Source organism: Eucalyptus grandis, chromosome 10 (genome assembly GCF_016545825.1).
Source record: "Eucalyptus grandis isolate ANBG69807.140 chromosome 10, ASM1654582v1, whole genome shotgun sequence".
NCBI lineage: Eukaryota > Viridiplantae > Streptophyta > Magnoliopsida > Myrtales > Myrtaceae > Eucalyptus > Eucalyptus grandis.
The window spans coordinates 2705525-2725598 of NC_052621.1; the positions used below are offsets into that span (position 1 = coordinate 2705525).

The following is a 20074-nucleotide window of genomic DNA, read 5'->3' on the forward strand; positions in this document are numbered from 1 at the left end:
AGGTGTGTTTGGTAACATTAATGTTTAGAAATAGTTTATTTATTTATTTATTTATTTTCTTTGGATGAGTTCTTGAGTAGAAAAATGCATTTGGTATGATTCTAAAATGTTTATTCTCAAAATAAAATAAAAAACAGAAAAGTGTTTGATATGACCCTCAGATTTTTTTGTGACTTAAATTTATTTTAGTTTTTAATAATTTTTGAGATTTTTCTAATATTTTTGAATTTTTCTTTTCTTTTTTCCTCTTTTTTTCCCTTGATGATGGCCAATGATTAGCCAAAGACAAGGGCCAACGAGGTGAGTGAGGTCGGCCTCACCATGGTCAAGCGAAGTTGACCTCGCTTGACCATTGCAAGGCAGACCTCATGGTGGCCGTGTACGAGATCGAGCCTCGCTAGCAATCCTAAGGCCTAACCATCAGTAAGAAGAGGAAGAAGAATGACGGAAAAAAGAAAATAACATTGTTTCAAAAATTGTTTCTATAATAAAGAATTAGAAATTTTCTTTTTACTTCTTTTATTTCAGAATTATTCCCTAGCCACTAGCTATTTTGATGAATGAAAAAATTAGCCAACGTTACCAAACAATTTTCTTTTTCCAATTTCAAGAAACGATAAAATGGAAAAATAGGAAAATAGGATGATTACTAAGCAGGTCTTAATTAACCACGAAGTCAAATCATTTGTCTCCTCCAGTCTTCATCGAGATCCACGAATAAAAGTTCTCGCTTGAAACAAATGCAAATGATCAAAAAATTGACAGCTTGGAATGAACGAGGAAAGCATCTTCCGATCGGGGCGGATCACATAATTAGCCTCACCTATTCGCCAGGCCTGACCGGCAGAGAAATACAATGCCAATGCACCAGCACGCGCGAAACAAAACGACACAATGTCGCCTGGCCTTAACCTTGTCCAACGAGGAAGTGACGGAGCCCCAGAGAGAGAGAGAGAGAAAGCTCACCTCCGCTCAATGCCGGCGGCTATCGGAGCTCGGGGAGGGAGGAGAGGGGTACGGCGAGGCCAATCTGCTTCGTGAAGCCTGAACGAAGAGTGACCGCGCGCCTCCCCGAGCGGCAGCAGCGCTCCTTCGAGCCCCGCCGTTCGTCATTTTCAATTGGACGAGGCCCAAATTTAGTCCGTAGCCTCTTTCAGGGCCTGTGAGCTCGGCTCAGCCTTCGTGGCATGGCATGACAAAGGGTCGGAACATGCATGGACCCACGACGTATTTGTATAATCTTGTTGATTCTTGAAACAGATAGAATATGGCGATGCATGTCTTTCGACGAGCGACGACCAAAGTTCGTGCTCGAGCATGACTCTGTCTTTCCCTCGAGCAGGATTCCATTCATGTCATCTTTGCTTCCACGAACTACGCTTTTCATCCTGAAGTGAAGGAAGGAAGGAAGGAAGGAAGAAAAGTCCGACCAACAACATAGCTGTCAATTTGACAATGAAAAATCGTTGCCAAATATTCCTCAAAGCTGTCGGCTTGTCATGAATTTTTAACGACTCCTTGTTCCGCCCGCTCCTGAGCAGAATCTTGCCTTGCACAGTTCGTCAAAGGGTAGCGATTAACAGGTATGAAATTCTGGCAAAAACACACAGCCCGTTTGATTTTCCGTTTTCTTGATATCAACAAAAAAGAAAAAACCCATGCTTGTTTTCATCTTTAGTTCCATTGTTGATCATGATCTTGGCTTCTAATGCATTGCTTGGCCTTGCCATTTTGATTCTTGTAGCTCAGTTTTCAAGTATTACACTCTGTGTTCATGGTGTTTATTATGCTTATGAAAGGGATGATTTGGTGAGGCTAAGAGATTATCTGAAGTCTCCTACGTTTAGCCTGAGAGCAAATTGGTCAGGACCGCCTTGTATTAGCAACAGTAGCAGATGGGTTGGTCTTTCTTGCTTGAACTCACACGTTGTCCACCTTGTACTTGATGAATTGCACTTCACAGGGTCTCTCCCTCCTGGATTCCTGGAAAATGTGACTTTCCTGAGTAGACTTAGCTTCAGAGACAACTCCATCTCCGGTCCCCTTCCTAACCTTACCAATCTCGTATACCTGCGAGATGTGTTGCTCTCTGGTAACCGATTCTCCGGTCCAATCCCTCTAGACTATGTCGACCTGCCGAGATTGAAGAATTTAGAGCTGCATGAGAACAATTTGAGCGGGCGGATCCCGCCTTTGAGTCAATTGACTCTGATAGGTTTCAACGTCTCATATAATCATCTAGAGGGCCCTATTCCACAAACTCGTGTTCTTCAAAAGTTTCGAGTAGTTCCTATGATCACAACCCAGGTCTTTGTGGAAGACCCCTGGAGACTCCATGTGCGGTGGCGCCTCCTCCATATATTCCACCAACGCCAACTCCTTCACTCGTTCCATTTATTCCACCACCGGCCCAGCCAAAGAAAGGTCTACGAGCATGGATTATTGCTCTTATTGCTGCAGCGGCAGTTGTGGTTCCTTTATTTACTGTGGCCGTTGTCGTGTTCTACTGTAAAATGGGGTCCGGTAGAAAAGAGCAAGCAAGAGAAGACCACGGAGGTAAGAATGGATAAGACACTAAGTCTTGCCAATTAATCCTAGAAACTAGCAGCGCATTCTCAACTGTGCATTATCTGTAAGAAATTTATGGGAACTTTCCGAGTGGTTCATTCGTTCGTTTGATGCTTTGACAGTTAGACAGTTAATAGATGAAAATAGCTTTTAAAAGGTTTTCATGCTCTGAGGTTGTCTTTTTCAGTCAGTGGTTCGGTTGAGACGATGGAGAGGAGCAGACTTCAATCAAAGAGCAGGAGGATCCAGAAAGAACAGTGGAACTTGATATTTTCAACGGGGAGAGTCAAGCTTTCGACTTGGATGATCTACTGAGAGCGTCAGCTGAAGTACTCAGAAGAGGGAAACTCGGTACTACTTATAAGGCAACACTAGACTCCGGTGCAGTCGTTGCTGTTAAGAGACTCAACAACATGAACGGGCTGGGCCAGAAAGAATTCAAACAGCATATGCAGATGCTGGGAAATTTGAGGCACAAAAACCTTGTCAGGGTCATATCCTATTACTATTCCAAGGAGGAAAAGCTGGTTGTCTATGAATTTGTCTCCGATGGCAATTTGTTTGAGCTTTTACATGGTTAGTCCAGATTCTTTACCCTTTCCATTGGATATTTCCGAAAATCACTCAAAATGTTTTCCTCTGTCAAACACCAACAAAAGGATTTATGGTTATCGTTTTTGTCGTGTCATCAAAATACGATATGTGCTTACTTTTTATCGTTGTTGTCGTGTCATCTAATTACGATATGTGCTTACTTTTTATCGTTGTTGTCGTGTCATCTAATTACGATATGTGCTTGACTTTTACCGCTTGGCCCTAAAATCTATTTTCTGGGTGCCAGAGAACAGAGGACCTGGAAAAGTACCTCTGGCTTGGGACACGAGACTGTCCATCATTAAGGACATAGCCAAGGGCCTGAGTTTCCTGCACCAGTCGTCATCATCTCAGAAAGTTCCGCATGCAAATCTCAAGTCTTCCAATGTTCTTATCTCTCATAGCAACCAGAACTTTTGCGCTAAGTTAGCAGATTTCGGGTTCTTTCCATTACTTTCACCAAGGAAGTCATTAGAAAATCTAGCAATTGGAAGGACGCCTGAATTTTCCCAGGGAAAGAAGCTTACACACAAATCTGATATCTACTGTTTCGGAATAATAATACTAGAGCTCATTACCGGTAGAAACCCGGGGGAGACCATGGTTGACAATCAGGGAACAGCCAGCGATCTTTCCGAGTGGGTGAAAAAGACGGTGCAAGGCGAGTGGTCCACCGATATATTAGATATAGAAATATTTGCTGCCAAGGAAGGGCACGACGACATGCTCAAGCTCACAGAGATAGCTCTGGAGTGTACGGACTTAGTACCAGAAAGAAGACCCGAGGCGAGCGAACTTCTTAGAAGAATAGAAGAGATCGAGATAGGGAACCAAGATAACAACTGAAGAACCCATGACCGTTTCAAGGAAAGGACTTCAAGTTGTGCCGCTCCAGCTGCACATGGAACCAACTCTTAACTCATTCTTTCAACGCAGATCATGCGCATTCAGTTTTACTCAACAGGCATCCCCTATGATATTGATTGCAGATACCGCACGAAAGCGCTTCGACCCCATGGTGCATCTTTTGACTTAACGCTTGTTGTACGTAGTGCTGATCATAGTTTTGGCGATGTGGAGTATGAAAATATTGATTATAGCCTGGCCTAGCTACGTCAATGAAATTCACATTCTTGAAGCATTTTGCAATTCGCCATCGTAGACAGACAGTTTAGATATTGATCCTCCTATTCTTTATGTAATGAGCATTAATAAAGCCTGTAATTCAAGCCTCTGGTTCTGGCATCGACAGAGCTCTAATTGTTGCACAGATGAACAGTGTCTCATTCGTGGTGTGTATTAGATTGCATGATGTTTGCTCTGAGGCCTGAAGGATTATTCCTTTAGGTCGTCCTTTTGACGTCTCAAGGAAAGACACATTCAGGAGACAAAGGGATGAATCCTTGAGAATAAGCATGCCAAAGAAAAGCATCAGCCTCAGGAATCAATCTTGAATGGGAATGCAAAATATTGCGAAAAATAATCGAACACAATAATAAACAATATAAGGAAATAAACCGGACACTAAATTTAAATGGTTCACAAGAAGAGTAGCACATGAGTTTACTTTAAATTAAGCAAAACATGTGGAAATTACATCTATACTTGAGTTACTCAGACACTTTTAGTAATTTTCAACTTCTGATTATATTCAATAACTATAGCAAGTAATTCAAGTCAACCAAGTCCACATTTGACTTTCTTTTTCTATTTTACTATGCTAACTCCAAAATGGAAACAAGTCAACCAAGTGCTCTTTGGCGAGATCTTTGCCCACATCGGCGCTAGTCGTGCCACATATGATGGACAAATCCACATCAATATGTTCCAATCAAAATTGGCTCAATAGACTCAATTTGTAAAGCGTGAAAATGTTCATGGCTTAATTGACAAAATCGATAGATTTATGATTAAATTGACAAAAGTACAATAAATTTATGATTTTTTGGACAATTGTCTCATTACTGGCAATATCTTATTTTTAATCGAATCTCCAAAAACTTATTACATCGTGTAAAAATTACTGTTATGAAGATTCATCGACAGTCATTCCGGTGCATATAAAACTTGTCGTCACATGGAGATATCAATGGATAGATTCACAAGTTAGGTTACTGAGCATAGAATTTGTTTGCTTTCTACAATAGAAGTTACAGGGGAAAAGTGCCAAAAAAGTCCTAAACCTTTTGTCTTTGTGCAGATTTAGTCCTAAACATTTTTTTGGTGCCGATTTAGTTCTAAACCTTTTTTACGTTGTGCCAATTCAGTCATTTCCGGCCAAAATTGGCCGGAATTTGCTGACTAGACGCCGGCCAGCTGACGTGGACTATTTTTAATAATATTTTATATATATATATATATATATATATATATATATATATTTTGTCTTCTCATCTTCTTCCTCCGGCCCGGCGAGGTCGAGGTTGACCTCGCCGGCCACCTTGCCGATGGCTGCGACCTCCCAGATCCGGCGAGGCTCGGCCTCGCCCGCCTGGCGCGAGGCCGCCCTCGAGGCCTGGGTGGCAAGGCTCGCCCTTGCCGAGATCTAGCGAGGTCGGGCCTCGCCCATGGCCGGCGAGGGCGACCCCGCCAGCTCGGCGGGTGGAGCATGGGGAGGAGAGCGAAGCCGACGGTGGCGAAGCTCGGCGAAGGAGACGACGCGGAGCACGAGGCCGAGTCCGCGATGCCGCTCGGCGGCAGCGACGACGACGAGGAGCGAACGAAGACCCGAGCCTGAAAATCGTCGAGAAGGCGCTCTCGGTGCGTGCCGGCTCGCCTCAACGCCGCCGGGCGTCGACGTGTCGGAGGAGGACGACGATAGGCCTCGGTTCCGTAAGACCTCGAGGACCGAATCCGGCCGCCTCCTCGCGCCCGAGCTGGCGAGGCTCGCCCTCGCCACCCAGGCCTCGGGCGGCCTCGCGCCGGGCGGGCGAGGCCGCCCTCGCGGCCCGCGCCCAGAGGTGGTGGCGAGGTCGACCTCGACCTCACCGGCCATCGCCTCTGGCCGATCGCTGAGGTCCGGCGACCGGCTGGAGGAAGAAGAGGAGAAGACAAAGAGAAAAAAAAAAAATTAAAAAAATTAAAAATTAAAAATTAAAAATTAAAAATTAAAAATTAAAAATTAAAAAATTGAAAAATTAAAAAATTGAAAAATTAAAAAATTGAAAAATATTATTAAAAATAATCCACGTCAGCGCCGATCGGGCCACGTCAGCCGGCCGGCGTCTAGTCAGCAAATTCCGGCCAATTTTGGCCGGAAAGGACTGTATTGGCACAACGTAAAAATGTTTAGGACTAAATCGGCATCAAAAAAAGGTTTAGGACTAAATCAGCACAAAGACAAAAGGTTTAGGACTTTTTGGCACTTTCCCGAAGTTACAGCAATACTGAAAAACTGCTGGTTATGAAAACGGTCCGGTCGATGTTGAAAATTTATGTACAATTGATAGGTCGAAAGCTAGTTTCCTGATCCAAAATTTCTTTTGTTACCCCACAGAAACTCTTAGTTACCATTAGGTGTATACTCTTTCGATATGCTGTGCCATAAAAATCGCATGAAATCCAGGAGATAAGCACGATCGAATGGAATTATATGCACACAAGATGATAAAGACTAGAACATGCTATATATACATATATATATAGCTAGCAAACAAGAGAAACGAAAGAAAAGAACAAGCAAGAAGCGAAATGATAGGGACGACGGACCGTTTCATGTTCAGAGCGGAAAGGAAGGGAAAACAAGAAGACGTGATCGATACGTGTCGCGATTCATGCGCACCGTACCACAAGTGTCCCGCACGAGTCCAAGGCTCAAGCACCACGACGCTTCCACCTCTCGGCCATGCAAAGAATCAAGAGCAGCGCAGGGAACCGCCAACTCCATCGTCCTCTATCGTCTTATTATAGTCCGCAAAGAGAAGAGAATAGAAGAAACGAAACCGTCCGAGAACGAGCGGAACGAGAGGAAAATCAGAAGCGGGGTGTTGCTGACTCTTGTTTGGGATCGTGGGTAGCTGAGGACGTGAACAGGGATAAGCGAAGCCTTAGCTGACACCAATGCCGCCGCCGGTTCGGAGCTACGTGCTGCGGAGGGAGGACGAGGCCACGCACCCGGACTCCATCCGGGCCGCCTTGGCAGAGTTCTTCTCCACCTTCATCTTCGTCTTTGCGGCTGAAGGCTCCATCTTCGCTCTCGGTATATCGTCATCCTTGTAGTTTCGACACAAGTACAGTTGATTTTCCTTCCTATTTGTGAGTCTAGTAAGTAGATTATACGATGTGATTCATGTGCCACTTGCTATGTATGGATATGATCAGCATGAGATGACGGAATTTGACCGGCTCATTTTCGCAGTTTGTCTAGTCCATGAGGTTATTATATGCACACAACTTGATCTGCACAGTTCATTGATGTGAGAAATCTCTCGAATGGTTAGGATTTTTACCAATAATACGCCGATCGAATAAATTCCGAACTGTGCTGGTATACTTGATCGTGGTAATTTTAGTTTTAAGGAGGATCCAAGTGTTCATGTTGTTCACTAGGAACATTAACCAGTGAATCCAAGATTTGATCTGTGGCTCTTTCACCCTGGGAATGTATGTCTGAGGATTGTAATTTTTTTCTCCTTTCCAATTTTTCTTCTTTTCAGATAAGATGTACACAGACACTGGCACGACAGTTACTAGTTTGATAATGATTGCGCTCGCGTCCGCTCTATCGCTCTCCGCCGCTGTTGCATCCAGCATCCATGTCTCCGGCGGCCACCTCAACCCAGCCATCACCTTTGGGGCGCTGGTAGGAGGCCGAATCTCACTGATCAGGGCCATATATTATTGGATCGCTCAGCTCCTTGGCGCTATAGTCGCCACGCTCCTGTTGAGGCTGATCACTGCAGGAATGGTACAATATTTTATGTGCTCTCCATAGGAATAACTTTCACTGACAGATGTCGATTATGTTGTTTAAGTTAGTGATGTTGATGATGTTTGTTGCTAACTCTCCTAGAGGTACTAAACACTCACATAACTTTCTTTTGTGCACTGATTTCACAATTAATTCGAAGTGTGACACTGCTTTCGCAGAGACCGCTCGGGCTCATCTTGGCCTCTGGAGAAGGCGAATTGAGGGGGCTCCTCTTGGAGGCGGTGATGACATTCGCATTGGTCTACACGTTCTACGCGACCGCGATCGACCCGAAACGAGGGAGCCTAGGGATCATCGGGCCCCTCGCGATCGGATTCATCCTAGGGGCGAACATCCTGGTGGGCGGGCCATTCGACGGGGCATCCATGAACCCGGCCAGGGCCTTCGGGCCAGCACTTGTGGAGTGGAGGTGGAGGCACCACTGGATCTACTGGCTGGGCCCGTTTATTGGGGCCGCGCTGGCCGGGCTGATCTACGAGTTCATGGTGATACCGACCGAGGCGCCGCATCATCCGCTCCACCAGCCGTTGGCTCCCGAGGATTACTAGGGTCTCAGGGGTGGTTTTCTGCACATGGATCTTGGTCTCTGTTTATGATTTTGGGTTCTCTTTTGCATATGAAATGTAAGCAAGGACTTTGTCGTGTTCTTTCTGTGAAGTTGGGTGTGACCTTGTGCTTTGGGGTTTTTGCTGGGTGTGCTGGTTTTGAGTTCTTGCTCTTCAATTGACAGAATCCGTGAGGAAAGCCCAATGCAACAGAATGCTTAAGAGATTGTGAATAAGTGAAAAATGCAACTGCAATCACTATTCGTGTGTGTAGCAAAATACCATTTCCATGGGAGCTAAGCAATGAGCAAATGCCATTTTAAAAAAATAAAATGCAAGAACATCATCCAATTCACCAGCAATCAGCAATGATTTCACACAGCATTACGCTTCCACATACAACATGGAAATGGTATATTTGCGGTATATCAATGTACATTATGTACATCATAGATAATGATAAATTTACTTAAAATTGATAAATTTACTTAAAATTAATTTTTTATCATGAAAATTTTCAAATTGGTAATTATTTTTCGACTACTAAATATTCCAAATTGATATATATGCGACAAATTTACCCTAAAAAAAAATCCACAAATCAATAAATTTGGGACAAATATTGAATCAAACTAGTACACCCATCAATTGTCATGTGTCATCTAATTCAATAATAATTTGATAGTAAAATTCAATAGAAATGACCAGAGGCTATAATTTGTCACAACTTTATTAGTTTGATATTTTTCATGGTATGAACCTTAACATTGTAATAAAGCACAAACCTCATTTTTGTTGGAGAAATTTGATTGTTGAAGAAGATGAAGTAGTAGTAGATCCTTGATACTTTGATACGTGATCATGATCACTATCCTTAAGGAATTATTTGTCTCCACTATTGTTGCTGCCAAGTTTAGAACAAATATATCTCCAATAAAAGAGAAGAAGAGAGAATTCTCCTTGAATCTGTCTTGGAATTTCTTGACACTCTGAGGATTTTTCCTTGAATGTATTAAGATTGTGCGTATGAAAAGAGAAGAAGAGCAAATTCTAGAGAAGAAGCATTTGTGAAGAGCTGTGGTTATCATAAATAATATGTAAATTGGTGTCTATTCAAAGAAAATCCATCAACACACCTCTTGAAAATAGGTATCTTATCCCCAACCATCACTACTCTTCATGTCAAGAGTTATTTTATTTCATAACTACCAATAACCTCCTTCTTCGTCACTTCTTTCCATAAGCAAGAGTAAAGTCTTTTTCTATCAAGAGTCACATATTTTCTTAACTAAAATATATATCTTTTATGATAGCAAACTATTTAAAAAAAAAAATTATAGTATGAATTACCTGACTAATTAAATTTCATGACTGATGTATAATCTCAACCATGATAATTGGTAACCATACAAATCGACAGGCGCTGCTTTAATTAGCTCCACGTCTTTCAAAGTGAAGACGGCCCTCGCTTGCTTGACTCGAAGGTCTACTCATCTTGGAGATCCTTATCTCATTGGAGGAGATGAATCTATTCAAAAAGACCAAAGACCACGAGGCGTTCTTGTTCGCTTCTAGATTCGACTTTGTATGGCGTTTCACCGTCATAAATGGAGTAAGCTGGAAAATCTTGGATCTGTTAAATTGAACTGAATTGGAAGTAGCAACTGGAGTTAGAAAATTCCATCTGCACTGAGTATAGCGGAGAGAAATCGGTGTAAATTTTCTTTCTTATTTCACTTACGTAAAGATCTTCACTCCCTAGGAGTACGACCCCCAGGTGCAGTCCTTAGGATTTTGCATGTGTAATTTGCTTATTTTTATCTGCTTATTAACTGCACAGGACGAACCAGAAGATCAAGAAGAGCGAGCTTAGCTACGGTCAACTCATCGACGCCCAAATATAATCCGAGTCATGACGGATCGATAAAAGTTCATTACTATTACAAATCGGCAATCTAGGTAGGTAGCCGTCGTCGATGGAACAGAATCGGTGAAGGCAAAAATCGACATGCAAGGAAAAGAGACTAGCCGATCGCTAGATCGATGGAAAAGCATGCAGAAGTGAAGCCGAATTGCAACCGTTTAAGGATATTAACGTGCGATTTTAAGGAGATCAAGTGGAAACCTAGAATATCCGGATGGTTTGAATTTGGAATTTGAATTCGACGGTTGTTTTTACCATAAGGCTATCAAAGGTCAAGGAAACCGATTCTAGAGGATCCGCAATCAATCACACTTACCGGTTTCTCTACAATTTACTTTATCAATTCTTCATTCTTATTCTTTTCTCTTTCATTATCCTTAGTTCGTCGTATGGCCATATCCATTGTTTCCTGTCCTAATCGTTTCATAGAATCCTATTCATTTCTAGAAAATGAAGACTTGACTTTTGGTGAAAGGTCTATTGTGGACTAATACTTTCGGCGAAACATGACTTTAAGGATAATAATAAATGCGGAGACGAAAAGGTCCGAGGATGGTGTTCTTTCTCTTCATAGAACATGCTTGGATGAAGACGTGGGTCGTGATTTGCGATGCTAGAGAAGCTCAAATCAACTGGACTTTGTACGTAGGACCAACGTAGAGGATTGACCAAAAAGGGGTTGAGATTCTTGTTATATACCTTGTATTCTACGGTCTGGGTGTAGATCGTCGAGAAGGCAGCGTCTAGTGCTCTCTTCATTTACGGTGCACGCTTTTTGTTTGGTTAATGATCTATTTTGAAATTTGATAGTTGAACTCAATTTTTTTAGCCGACATGATAAAATTTAGCCAACCATAATCCAAAGCAGAAAAATACAAGATTGATTTAATTCCATGAGGTGACTTTAGTGGGTCACAAGGAGATGCTGATGTGCGAAAATCAAACGCACACGACAAAGATTCACCTCGCTACTCCACCAATGTAGATAACCCTATATTTGACTTTCGTTCCCATCTTACTTGATTTATGAGGTAATCGAACATCTCATGGGTTTGTGACTGATCGCTTAAGGGGCAAACGACCGATTTATAAAGTAGCAACATATTTTGTGTGTAATGTGATTTAATTTTTCAAGGCACTTCCCAATAACGCTCATGGCAAATTCTAACCGAAAGCCACTGCGTGGAACATCAAAATTTGACAACAAGGAGAGAAACATGAATGGTTTCACGCAGTAATGACCGGATTACAGACTGAAGAGATCTATAAAAGCACGTGCTTTTCTCTTTCCAGAGAGGAAGTTGCAGCTTGCGTTTTAACAAGACCTTTTGGCTCGGAAACGATATCGGGAGTTCGATTTCTACCTCAAGAAACTCGGAATTGAGAAGGTGGCCATGGCCATGGATTGTTGTGCTTGCTCCCCTCTCCATGTGACTGATTAATTGTAGTCGCGCCACTAGCCATAAGGAAAAAAACTCGGATTCTCTTTCCATCATTTGGACAAATTAAAGCTTAGACACACTCGCAAATCTCCAAATAGCATCTCCAAGGTGACCGGCCAGAGCATGTTGTTTGCATCTCGACATTAATTTCAACAAAGAGTCGAGACAGTAATTGTGCACTACGTCTAATACAGCATATGCTCCTAAAATTATTATTATTATTATTTATATCCCACCGTCTGTGGAAGAAACTATTTTATAAGTGAGTTATTGATTACGATTGTCTGCACATTGAATCCGAGTGGGAGTTGCAGCATCACACACGGACTTAAATGCTAAAACATATCGTAACCCCTCCAATCGCTCCATCCTAAGTCCGATCTCCACAGTCGAATTCACCTAGGGAAGATGAGGAACAGAGTTTGAGGTAACCAAGTTGATATTAGTCTTATTTTCCCCACTATTTTCTAAGTGGAGTCTCCTCTCTGACATGGACGGTTTATTTCGGAAGGCTACAAAGTTGGACCTCATTTGAAAATATCGGTCAATTTACTTTATAGTTCTCCTAGGATCGATAGCTTTTTGTCGGGCTTTCGATAGAAGAGACTCTGATGCCATAAAGGTGAACCGGGTCTCCTTTTGATTCGGGAGTGAAATATTTAATTAATTAATGAAGTGCGGTTGCGCCCCGTTTTCCTCTCCTTCCGGATAAGATCTGGTTCTCGAAATGGCTTCCGACTTTGATGACTATATCTCGATAAGGAAACCTAAAAGGTTGTTTCAAATAATGAGCAACTTGTCAAATGATGCATTATCAATACTTCAAGAACCAATTAAAATGGAAGATGATACAGTGTTCAATAAATTAGCTTCGACTTGAGCAGGATTTACTAAGCTCATGTCCCTTGCTTAACAATTTCTATTAACTCACTTGGTTGCTTATATATTGTGGGGTTAATATTGAAAAACTTCAAATTGGTAGACTTGTAATAAATTTACATTAAACTAATTGCTTGACCACCAAAAATTTCAAATTGGTACATAATGTATCTTATGTTAATTTCTGTTAAATTATATTAATATATATATAATAAAAAAACCACAAACTTATATGCTTGCGACAAATCAAGGTTAAAAACCCAAATCGGTACATCTGTTAACTGTTATGTGCTATCCAACTCAACAATTTGACAACAAAACTTAACGAAAATTAACGAATGATAAACTTGTCACAGGTATACAAATTTAAAGTTTTTTATGATAAAAAAATTAGTATGAGATAAATTTACTGCAAGTGTACTAATTTAGGATTTTTCATGGAGGTGGACCTCATTTTCGATAGCATGGATTATCCGAATATTTAAATTTTGCTGACCTCTCCTCCATGATAATTGACGTCCATCTAAATCGACAGGCGCTGCTTTAATTAGCTCCATCCATGTCTTTCAAAGCGAAGACGAACCTTGCTCGCTCCACTTGAAGGTCTGCTCATCTTGGAGATCCTTATCTGATCGGCCTAGATGAATCCATTCAACACGCGGACAAGCTTGGAGCCAGACAAAGATGATGACATTGAGGTTTTTGTTCGCTTCTCGATTCGACTTTATATGGCGTTTCGCCGTCAAAAGGTGGATGGAATCGGATGACAAAAGTCCGAGTCCGACCGTGCGCATGACATCAAACGCAAGCTGTCGCATGCAAACGATAAAGTGCACAGGAAGAAAGAGCCAGAGAAACCCCATAAACCGAACAAAAACATATTCCGCCATTTACAATCTTGATCAAATGCGTAATGCGTTGGGAGTCAATGTTTGCGATGACATCAGGCGCGAGCTGTCGCCTGAAATGATGAAACACACTATCGAGTTTCGGCTCATAAAAGTGCGTGGCAACGGAGTCGATTTTCACGATGCGTTGTCGTCTTTTACCAGCTAATCTGTAGGGAAAGGCATAGTCACCAAGGGCACGGGGCTCTCGTAGCAAAGAGGACGATATCGAGATGATCGTTCGATTGACCCGTTACAGAAGTTATGCGAAGCTTCTTCCATCGCTAGAAAGATGATGAAGTTGCAGTCACTTTTAGGGAAGTTTCATGGCGACCTGTTAAAGGTTAGTTAATTGTCAAAAAGATGGAACTGGGCAGCCAAATAGCGAAAGCGGATGGCCCCATCTCGTGTTCTTGGCAATCCTTTGATTGGTTTTCGTTCTCTAATGAGTGGCTGCATCATTGGACTAAGAAAAATATTTAATCAGATGAGATCACATGGTTCCCCGATGAGCAAGGCTTGATGCACCGACAAGGAAGTCGAACGCGAAGACTTAGACAAAACCTTGTGACCTAATCTCTCAAATCATCCGGAAAAAGGTAAGCATCAGCTTCACGTTCATTACAATTCGAACGTCATGACCGGGGTTGTTCTTTGGTGCATGTGAACGGAGGGAAAAGAAAAGTTGTATATGAACAGGTATCCCACGTTCAATCATCCCATTAATTAATTGGAAATTACGATGAAAACGAGATGAAGAATGGCAGGCCCTTCGCATTCAATTTTTTTTCGGATTTTTTTTAGTGGTTGTCGGTTTTTAGTTGAAAGCTGAGCTGTTGTCTTGACCTTATTCCGTCTTTTGATCCATATAAATACGACCACTTCCGCTTCTGGCTCCTTCAGTATCTGACTGCATATTTTTCAGTTTTATTCTGGGAAAGAAGTGATTTCGGGCGATGGCTACCTCGTTTAATTCGAGAGAGCAGTCTGCGGTTGGAGTCGTGGTGGTGATAGCTGCGTGCGTTCTGTATGCTGGTGTCGCCTCCGCTGGACGGCCAGCGACGAGCGTTAGCGTGGACCTGCTCCATGCAAGAGGCGGAATCAGAAGAAAGCTTCTCAAGAACGGCCTCGGTTTGACTCCTCAAATGGGGTATGAGATTGTACTACTCAATTCTCTCTGGTTAACCTTCTTGTGATGGAACTGATTAATCAAATGAATAGAGCTAATCATAATTCGAATATGAAGAAAGAAGATACGAACCTTTCTGCTCTTCGGCCTGGATTAGTATACGAACCTTTCTGCTCTTCGGCTTGGTTTAGTATAGTAAGTGGGAAAATGTTCTCGTTTCTGTCATTTATGCGAGACTCGCATGTGACTAAGCATGCCACTTTTCTCAGTTTTTCACTTTAACTTTTATCTCATGCTTTTTCAAGTAGGATTTCAACCGCAACGAGAAGTAGAAACAGAAAATTAGAGAACTAATAATTAGAATTGCACATTAAATGATCACTGGAATTGCAGTTCATTGGCTTCCCGTAATGATCATGCAACAGATGATTAAGGGTCACCAATGTCAGGGAGCAGTTGAGAGCTCTAATACCAAAAAAAAACACATCTTGCAAGCTGTTGTTTCGATATGATTTGTTTCAATATGGTTTATTTTATTCGACACATTACATTTAGGGCATGTTTGTTTGTGTTCATGGCCCATGTTTATGAACACAATTCCTATTTTTTTGTTCCGGAAACAAAAAAAAAAGAACAGAAACGCGTTTGTTTGGGTTTTTATTCAAAATCTATTTTTTTATTCCCAGGAACAAATTTGAACAGAAATAAGAAACAAAAAAAAAAAACTTATTTCTTGATTTTGGAACACTTTCAAGAAACAATTTTCTCTCTCTTCGTTTTTTTCTTCTTTTTTCTTTGGCCGGTGGCCGGCCTCAGCCATGGCCGGTGACCGGCCATCAAGGGCCAACGGAGCATTGCCGGCCCTTGGCGAGGCCGACCTCGCGCTGGCTGGTGAGCCTCGCCATGGCTGGGCGAGGCCGCAGGCCCTCGTTGGCCGATCGCCGGTCATGGCTAAGGCCAATGACCGGCCAAAAGGAAGGAAAAAAAAAAAAAAAAAAGGAAAAATAAAATAAAAATATTAAAAAATTAAAAGAAACAAAAAAATTATACAAGTTTACTAAACGCGTTCTTCTATTAAAAAATTGTTCTCCGGAACATAAATAGTTTTTTCTATTTCTGTTCCCTGGAACAATTTTTGAACAAAAACATTACCAAACGCACTAAAATTCCTGGGTTTTAACTTTTGGGACATCACCTTCCATGCCCTTCATTAAATAGTTTTGTACGATGCATTTGGACTTTGGAGTGTACTATGTTACTATCGTATTGTTTAGAGAATCCGATCATGGTGTGACATCTTTTTCGCCATTATCTTGCAACAAAAAGAGAAAATGCTATTGCTTGCATTAGCAAAATGTTGTGTCCAACACTTTATTTGCTTCTATGGATTCCCAAGAGGCATTTCACACCAGATAAAATGGGATACTGATTTTCTAGCTGATGTTTGATCTGATTTGGGCAATTTGATTCCAACAGATGGAATAGCTGGAACCACTTTCACTGTGACATCAACGAAAATATGATAAAGGAAACAGGTAACTTGATCAACACGCACCAATGGAATCGATCAAAAACTTTGCAGGATTTAATCTGGCTAATTTACTTAATAACACTTTCTTTGAATGTCGCAGCGGATGCGATGGTCTCATCCGGACTTGCTGCACTAGGATATGAGTATGTAAACTTAGGTGCGTTGACATGTTTTTGCTCGTGTAGAATCATAAACTGTATAAAGCATTGTACGAATATTTATTGTTTCTGCTTCTTTTCCCTCGTTTTCCTCTTAAAGATGATTGCTGGGGTGAACTTAACAGAGATTCTCAGGTACACTCCTATATCTTGTCTCGCTACCGTATGATAAGAGTATAAAATTGGTTAAGAGTTACCAAAATGAGGAAATTCGATAATCGTGGCAGGGTAATTTGGTTGCCAAGGCTTCAGCATTTCCATCTGGAATTAAGGCATTAGCTGATTATGTTCACAGCAAAGGCCTCAAGCTTGGGATTTACTCAGATGCTGGGTATGGCCGTAACATTAACTAAAGCAAGTCTTTTTACGTTCATTACATTAGGCGAAAGAGAACAGGAAAAGAGAAAACCATGGTTTGATTACCATATAAAGTTCGATCTAGTCTCTTTTTGTAGATCTCGAACATGCAGTCAAACAATGCCTGGATCGCTCGGTCATGAAGAGCAAGATGCGAAAACTTTTGCTTCCTGGGTAGAATTCAGTAGTGTCTGAAGAATTAGACAGTTGTTAATCTGCATCGTCCCACTCGCTCATGCACTCGCTCATTCTAATGTTTTCTATCTGGCAGGGGGTTGATTACTTGAAGTATGATAATTGTGACAATCCCAATACGAGTCCCAAGGAAAGGTACGCAGTTTTTTCTGATATTTTCGCGCTTTGGCTGCCGAATATCCTCATTTAGAACATAACATAAAATACCAAATTCATTAAGCAGAATTTTGAAAGTGGCTCTGCCGTTACTAATCAATGTTAAACTTTTCTTTTCCTAACTGAAACTACTTTGCTAAAGGTACCCAGTCATGAGCAAAGCCCTGTTGAACTCTGGAAGAAAAATCTTCTTCTCTCTCTGTGAATGGTGAGTTGAGCCTTTTGCAGGATTAATTTTCTCATCCATCATTTGCGCTTATTGACATAAGCAAGAGAGAACTTACTTTTTGCACCAAAACTTCAGGGGACAAGAAGACCCAGCAACTTGGGCTTCGTCCATTGGGAATAGCTGGAGAACAACCGAAGATATTTCGGACAACTGGGACAGGTGACTGAATATGAACATAAAATCTGCTTCATGTCCTAATTGCTGCATGTAATCAAAACAGAAAAAGGGATCTAATTTGCAAATCTCTCTGCATAATGGAATGGAACCAATCTTGTGATTAAGTTTCACTATCCGGGAATTAGTTTCTGTCGACATAAACCAACGAAATGAACGACTCTGTGATCCTTTCAGCTCATGTTCTTATGACTTCACTTCTGACGTGATAAATAAGTGACGGGAATTTCCTCTTTGCATCAGCATGACATCTCGGGCGGATCTGAATGATAAATGGGCATCTTATGCTGGACCTGGAGGATGGAATGGTAATGATCATCATTTTTTTTTAGTTCGATATTTTTAAAAATCGAACAGAGAGATTGGAAGAGAGGAACTTGCAAGATGAACAATCAACAAGTCATTTTGGAATTAAATTGTGTTCAGATCCTGACATGCTTGAAGTTGGAAATGGTGTAATGACCACAGAAGAATACCGTTCGCATTTCAGCATATGGGCACTGGTCAAGGTATGAACAAGACATATTTTGAAATAAACACACCTAAGACACGTTTTTGCTGAGTTTTTTTTCTTTTTTTTGGGTCCTTCCGAACAGGCTCCGTTGTTGATTGGTTGTGATGTGCGATCGATGGACTACACGACCCTCATGTTGCTGAGCAACAAGGAAGTTATTGCTGTTAATCAAGGTATCGACAAATTGTGTTACAATGGAATGCCCTGCGATGAATTTTTCCTCAGTGAAAGCATTTTCACTCTTTTGTAGATGGGCTTGGCGTTCAGGGGAAAAAGGTTAAGTCAGATGGCAATCTTGAGGTAAACTTTCTTCAGTATGATCATCCTTCACTAGTACGTCAGTCATGGTACAGCAAAAAGCAACATTGCATATGCTCTGCATCAATTATCAATATCAAAACAATGCATAGCCCATTGCAGACATTTGAAAGCAAATGGATTGTAATAATTTGCAAGTTGTCTATCTTTAGGGGTGTAAGTGTATCAATGCTTCCTCGTTTGTTCAAGTTAACACGCAAAAAAACTTTAAACCTGTGGCTGGGAAACCAACAGAAAATTGGTGATAGATCCCATTCTTATATAAATTTAATTAAATCATTAGAAGTTACAGAGTTAAGTTGATGGAAGAAACAAAAGTCTTGTATCCATCACAGCAATGGATTCAACAGCAAGGTTGATTATCAGGTTAACCAACCTAATATTCTGTCGGTCAGTTTATTAACTTTTGTTCATGACCTAAAAGGACATTCCCAGCATGCAATTATGCATATTATGGCAATCAACAAACGGTCATGCAGAGTAAATACCAGGGTGACTAATAGATCACGTGAAGTTATCTTTTAAAAAATGTTGTTCTTCCCATCATATTTAGCAGAATCTTATAAAGTTCACAATCATGCATCCAAAACAATGTAGGTTTGGGCAGGTCCCCTCAGCACGAACAAGGTAGCAGTGGTTCTATGGAACAGAGGTTCATCGAGAGCTACAGTCACTGCCTCTTGGTCTGACATTGGTCTCAATTCTACAACAGTAGTCAAAGCAAGAGACTTGTGGATGGTGAGACTTCAGAGCCAAACATAATTGTTTATTTGATGAAGAACTAAGCTCACAGAAAATTACTCAAATTTCGGTGCAGCATTCCACCAAAAGGTCAATCAAGGGACAAATCTCAGCTGATATCGACTCCCACGCTTGTAAAATGTATGTTTTGACTCTGCAATAACACGGAGACATCAGGAGAAAGGAAACAGGGTTGAAGCTGAGGTTGTGCAGAATTAAATATGTGCTAATTTGATCCTGTTTCATCATTGATGTAAGAAATAAACCACAGAATCATTAATAAGATATGATCACCAACTTCGGCAGTCTTCCTATGTCTCTTACAAAGTAAAACCCGAAGCAACCCCCAACACCTCCCCCCAAAAAAAAAAAAGGAAAAAAAAAAGCTAGTGAGTAGAGACTGACAGTTAGCAAGACAATGAAGGAACAATGAAGGAAAAAAAACACGGAAGCGAAAAAGAAATCCTGTGATATTAGCAGTCTTCAGATCCAACCAAGACTCAATCAGACATCATGAATGGAGGTCCTCTTACATCAAATATTTCACGGGTTGGCAAAACAACTGCAAGAACAGCGGTCAGTAGCCCTTGTTTCCTCGAATCCTTGCTCTCGTGTCAACCTGGGCAAAAAGTTAAATGAGGAGTTAGAGAGGTACATTGCTTATTCAGCTCCTCTCGTGGAAATCATATCATAGATCGGCATAATGAATTTTCAACAAGTCCCCACACGAAACTACAACCCCCGTGCGCATGACATCAAACGCAAGCTGTAGCATGCTGTTGTTTTTTTTTAAAAAAAAAAAA

General features: G+C 41.3%; 2 protein-coding genes and 1 non-coding gene across 4 annotated transcripts; all 3 read left to right on the top strand.

Moving 5' to 3' along the window:
- Nucleotides 1-1692: 1692 nt before the first annotated feature.
- On the top strand, nt 1693-4194 carry LOC104416279. Its single transcript, XR_005547068.1, has 3 exons — nt 1693-2621; nt 2784-3144; nt 3410-4194. It is a non-coding gene; the product is annotated as a probable leucine-rich repeat receptor-like protein kinase At1g68400 (transcript).
- Nucleotides 4195-7221: 3027 nt separating this feature from the next.
- On the top strand, nt 7222-8640 carry LOC104456445 (probable aquaporin TIP3-2). Its single transcript, XM_010071240.2, has 3 exons — nt 7222-7360; nt 7818-8068; nt 8251-8640. The coding sequence occupies exons 1-3, from the start codon at nt 7222-7224 to the stop codon at nt 8638-8640; spliced, it is 780 nt and encodes a 259-aa protein (XP_010069542.2).
- A 5492-nt stretch (nt 8641-14132) lies between these two features.
- Nucleotides 14133-19579, top strand: LOC120288954 (alpha-galactosidase-like). 2 transcript variants are annotated; one of them, XM_039303281.1, is made up of 16 exons: nt 14133-14368; nt 14695-14919; nt 16375-16433; nt 16530-16586; nt 16688-16722; nt 16815-16918; nt 17043-17118; nt 17216-17274; nt 17438-17503; nt 17600-17683; nt 17942-18006; nt 18125-18207; nt 18295-18385; nt 18463-18512; nt 19128-19268; nt 19348-19579. In XM_039303281.1, the coding sequence occupies exons 2-16, from the start codon at nt 14726-14728 to the stop codon at nt 19432-19434; spliced, it is 1251 nt and encodes a 416-aa protein (XP_039159215.1). In that variant the 5' UTR covers nt 14133-14368; nt 14695-14725; the 3' UTR covers nt 19435-19579. The 2 variants fall into 2 exon arrangements, with proteins under 2 accessions (XP_039159215.1, XP_039159214.1); XM_039303280.1 differs by lacking the exon at nt 14133-14368 and having other exon boundaries at nt 14688-14919.
- The last annotated feature ends 495 nt before the right edge of the window (nt 19580-20074 follow it).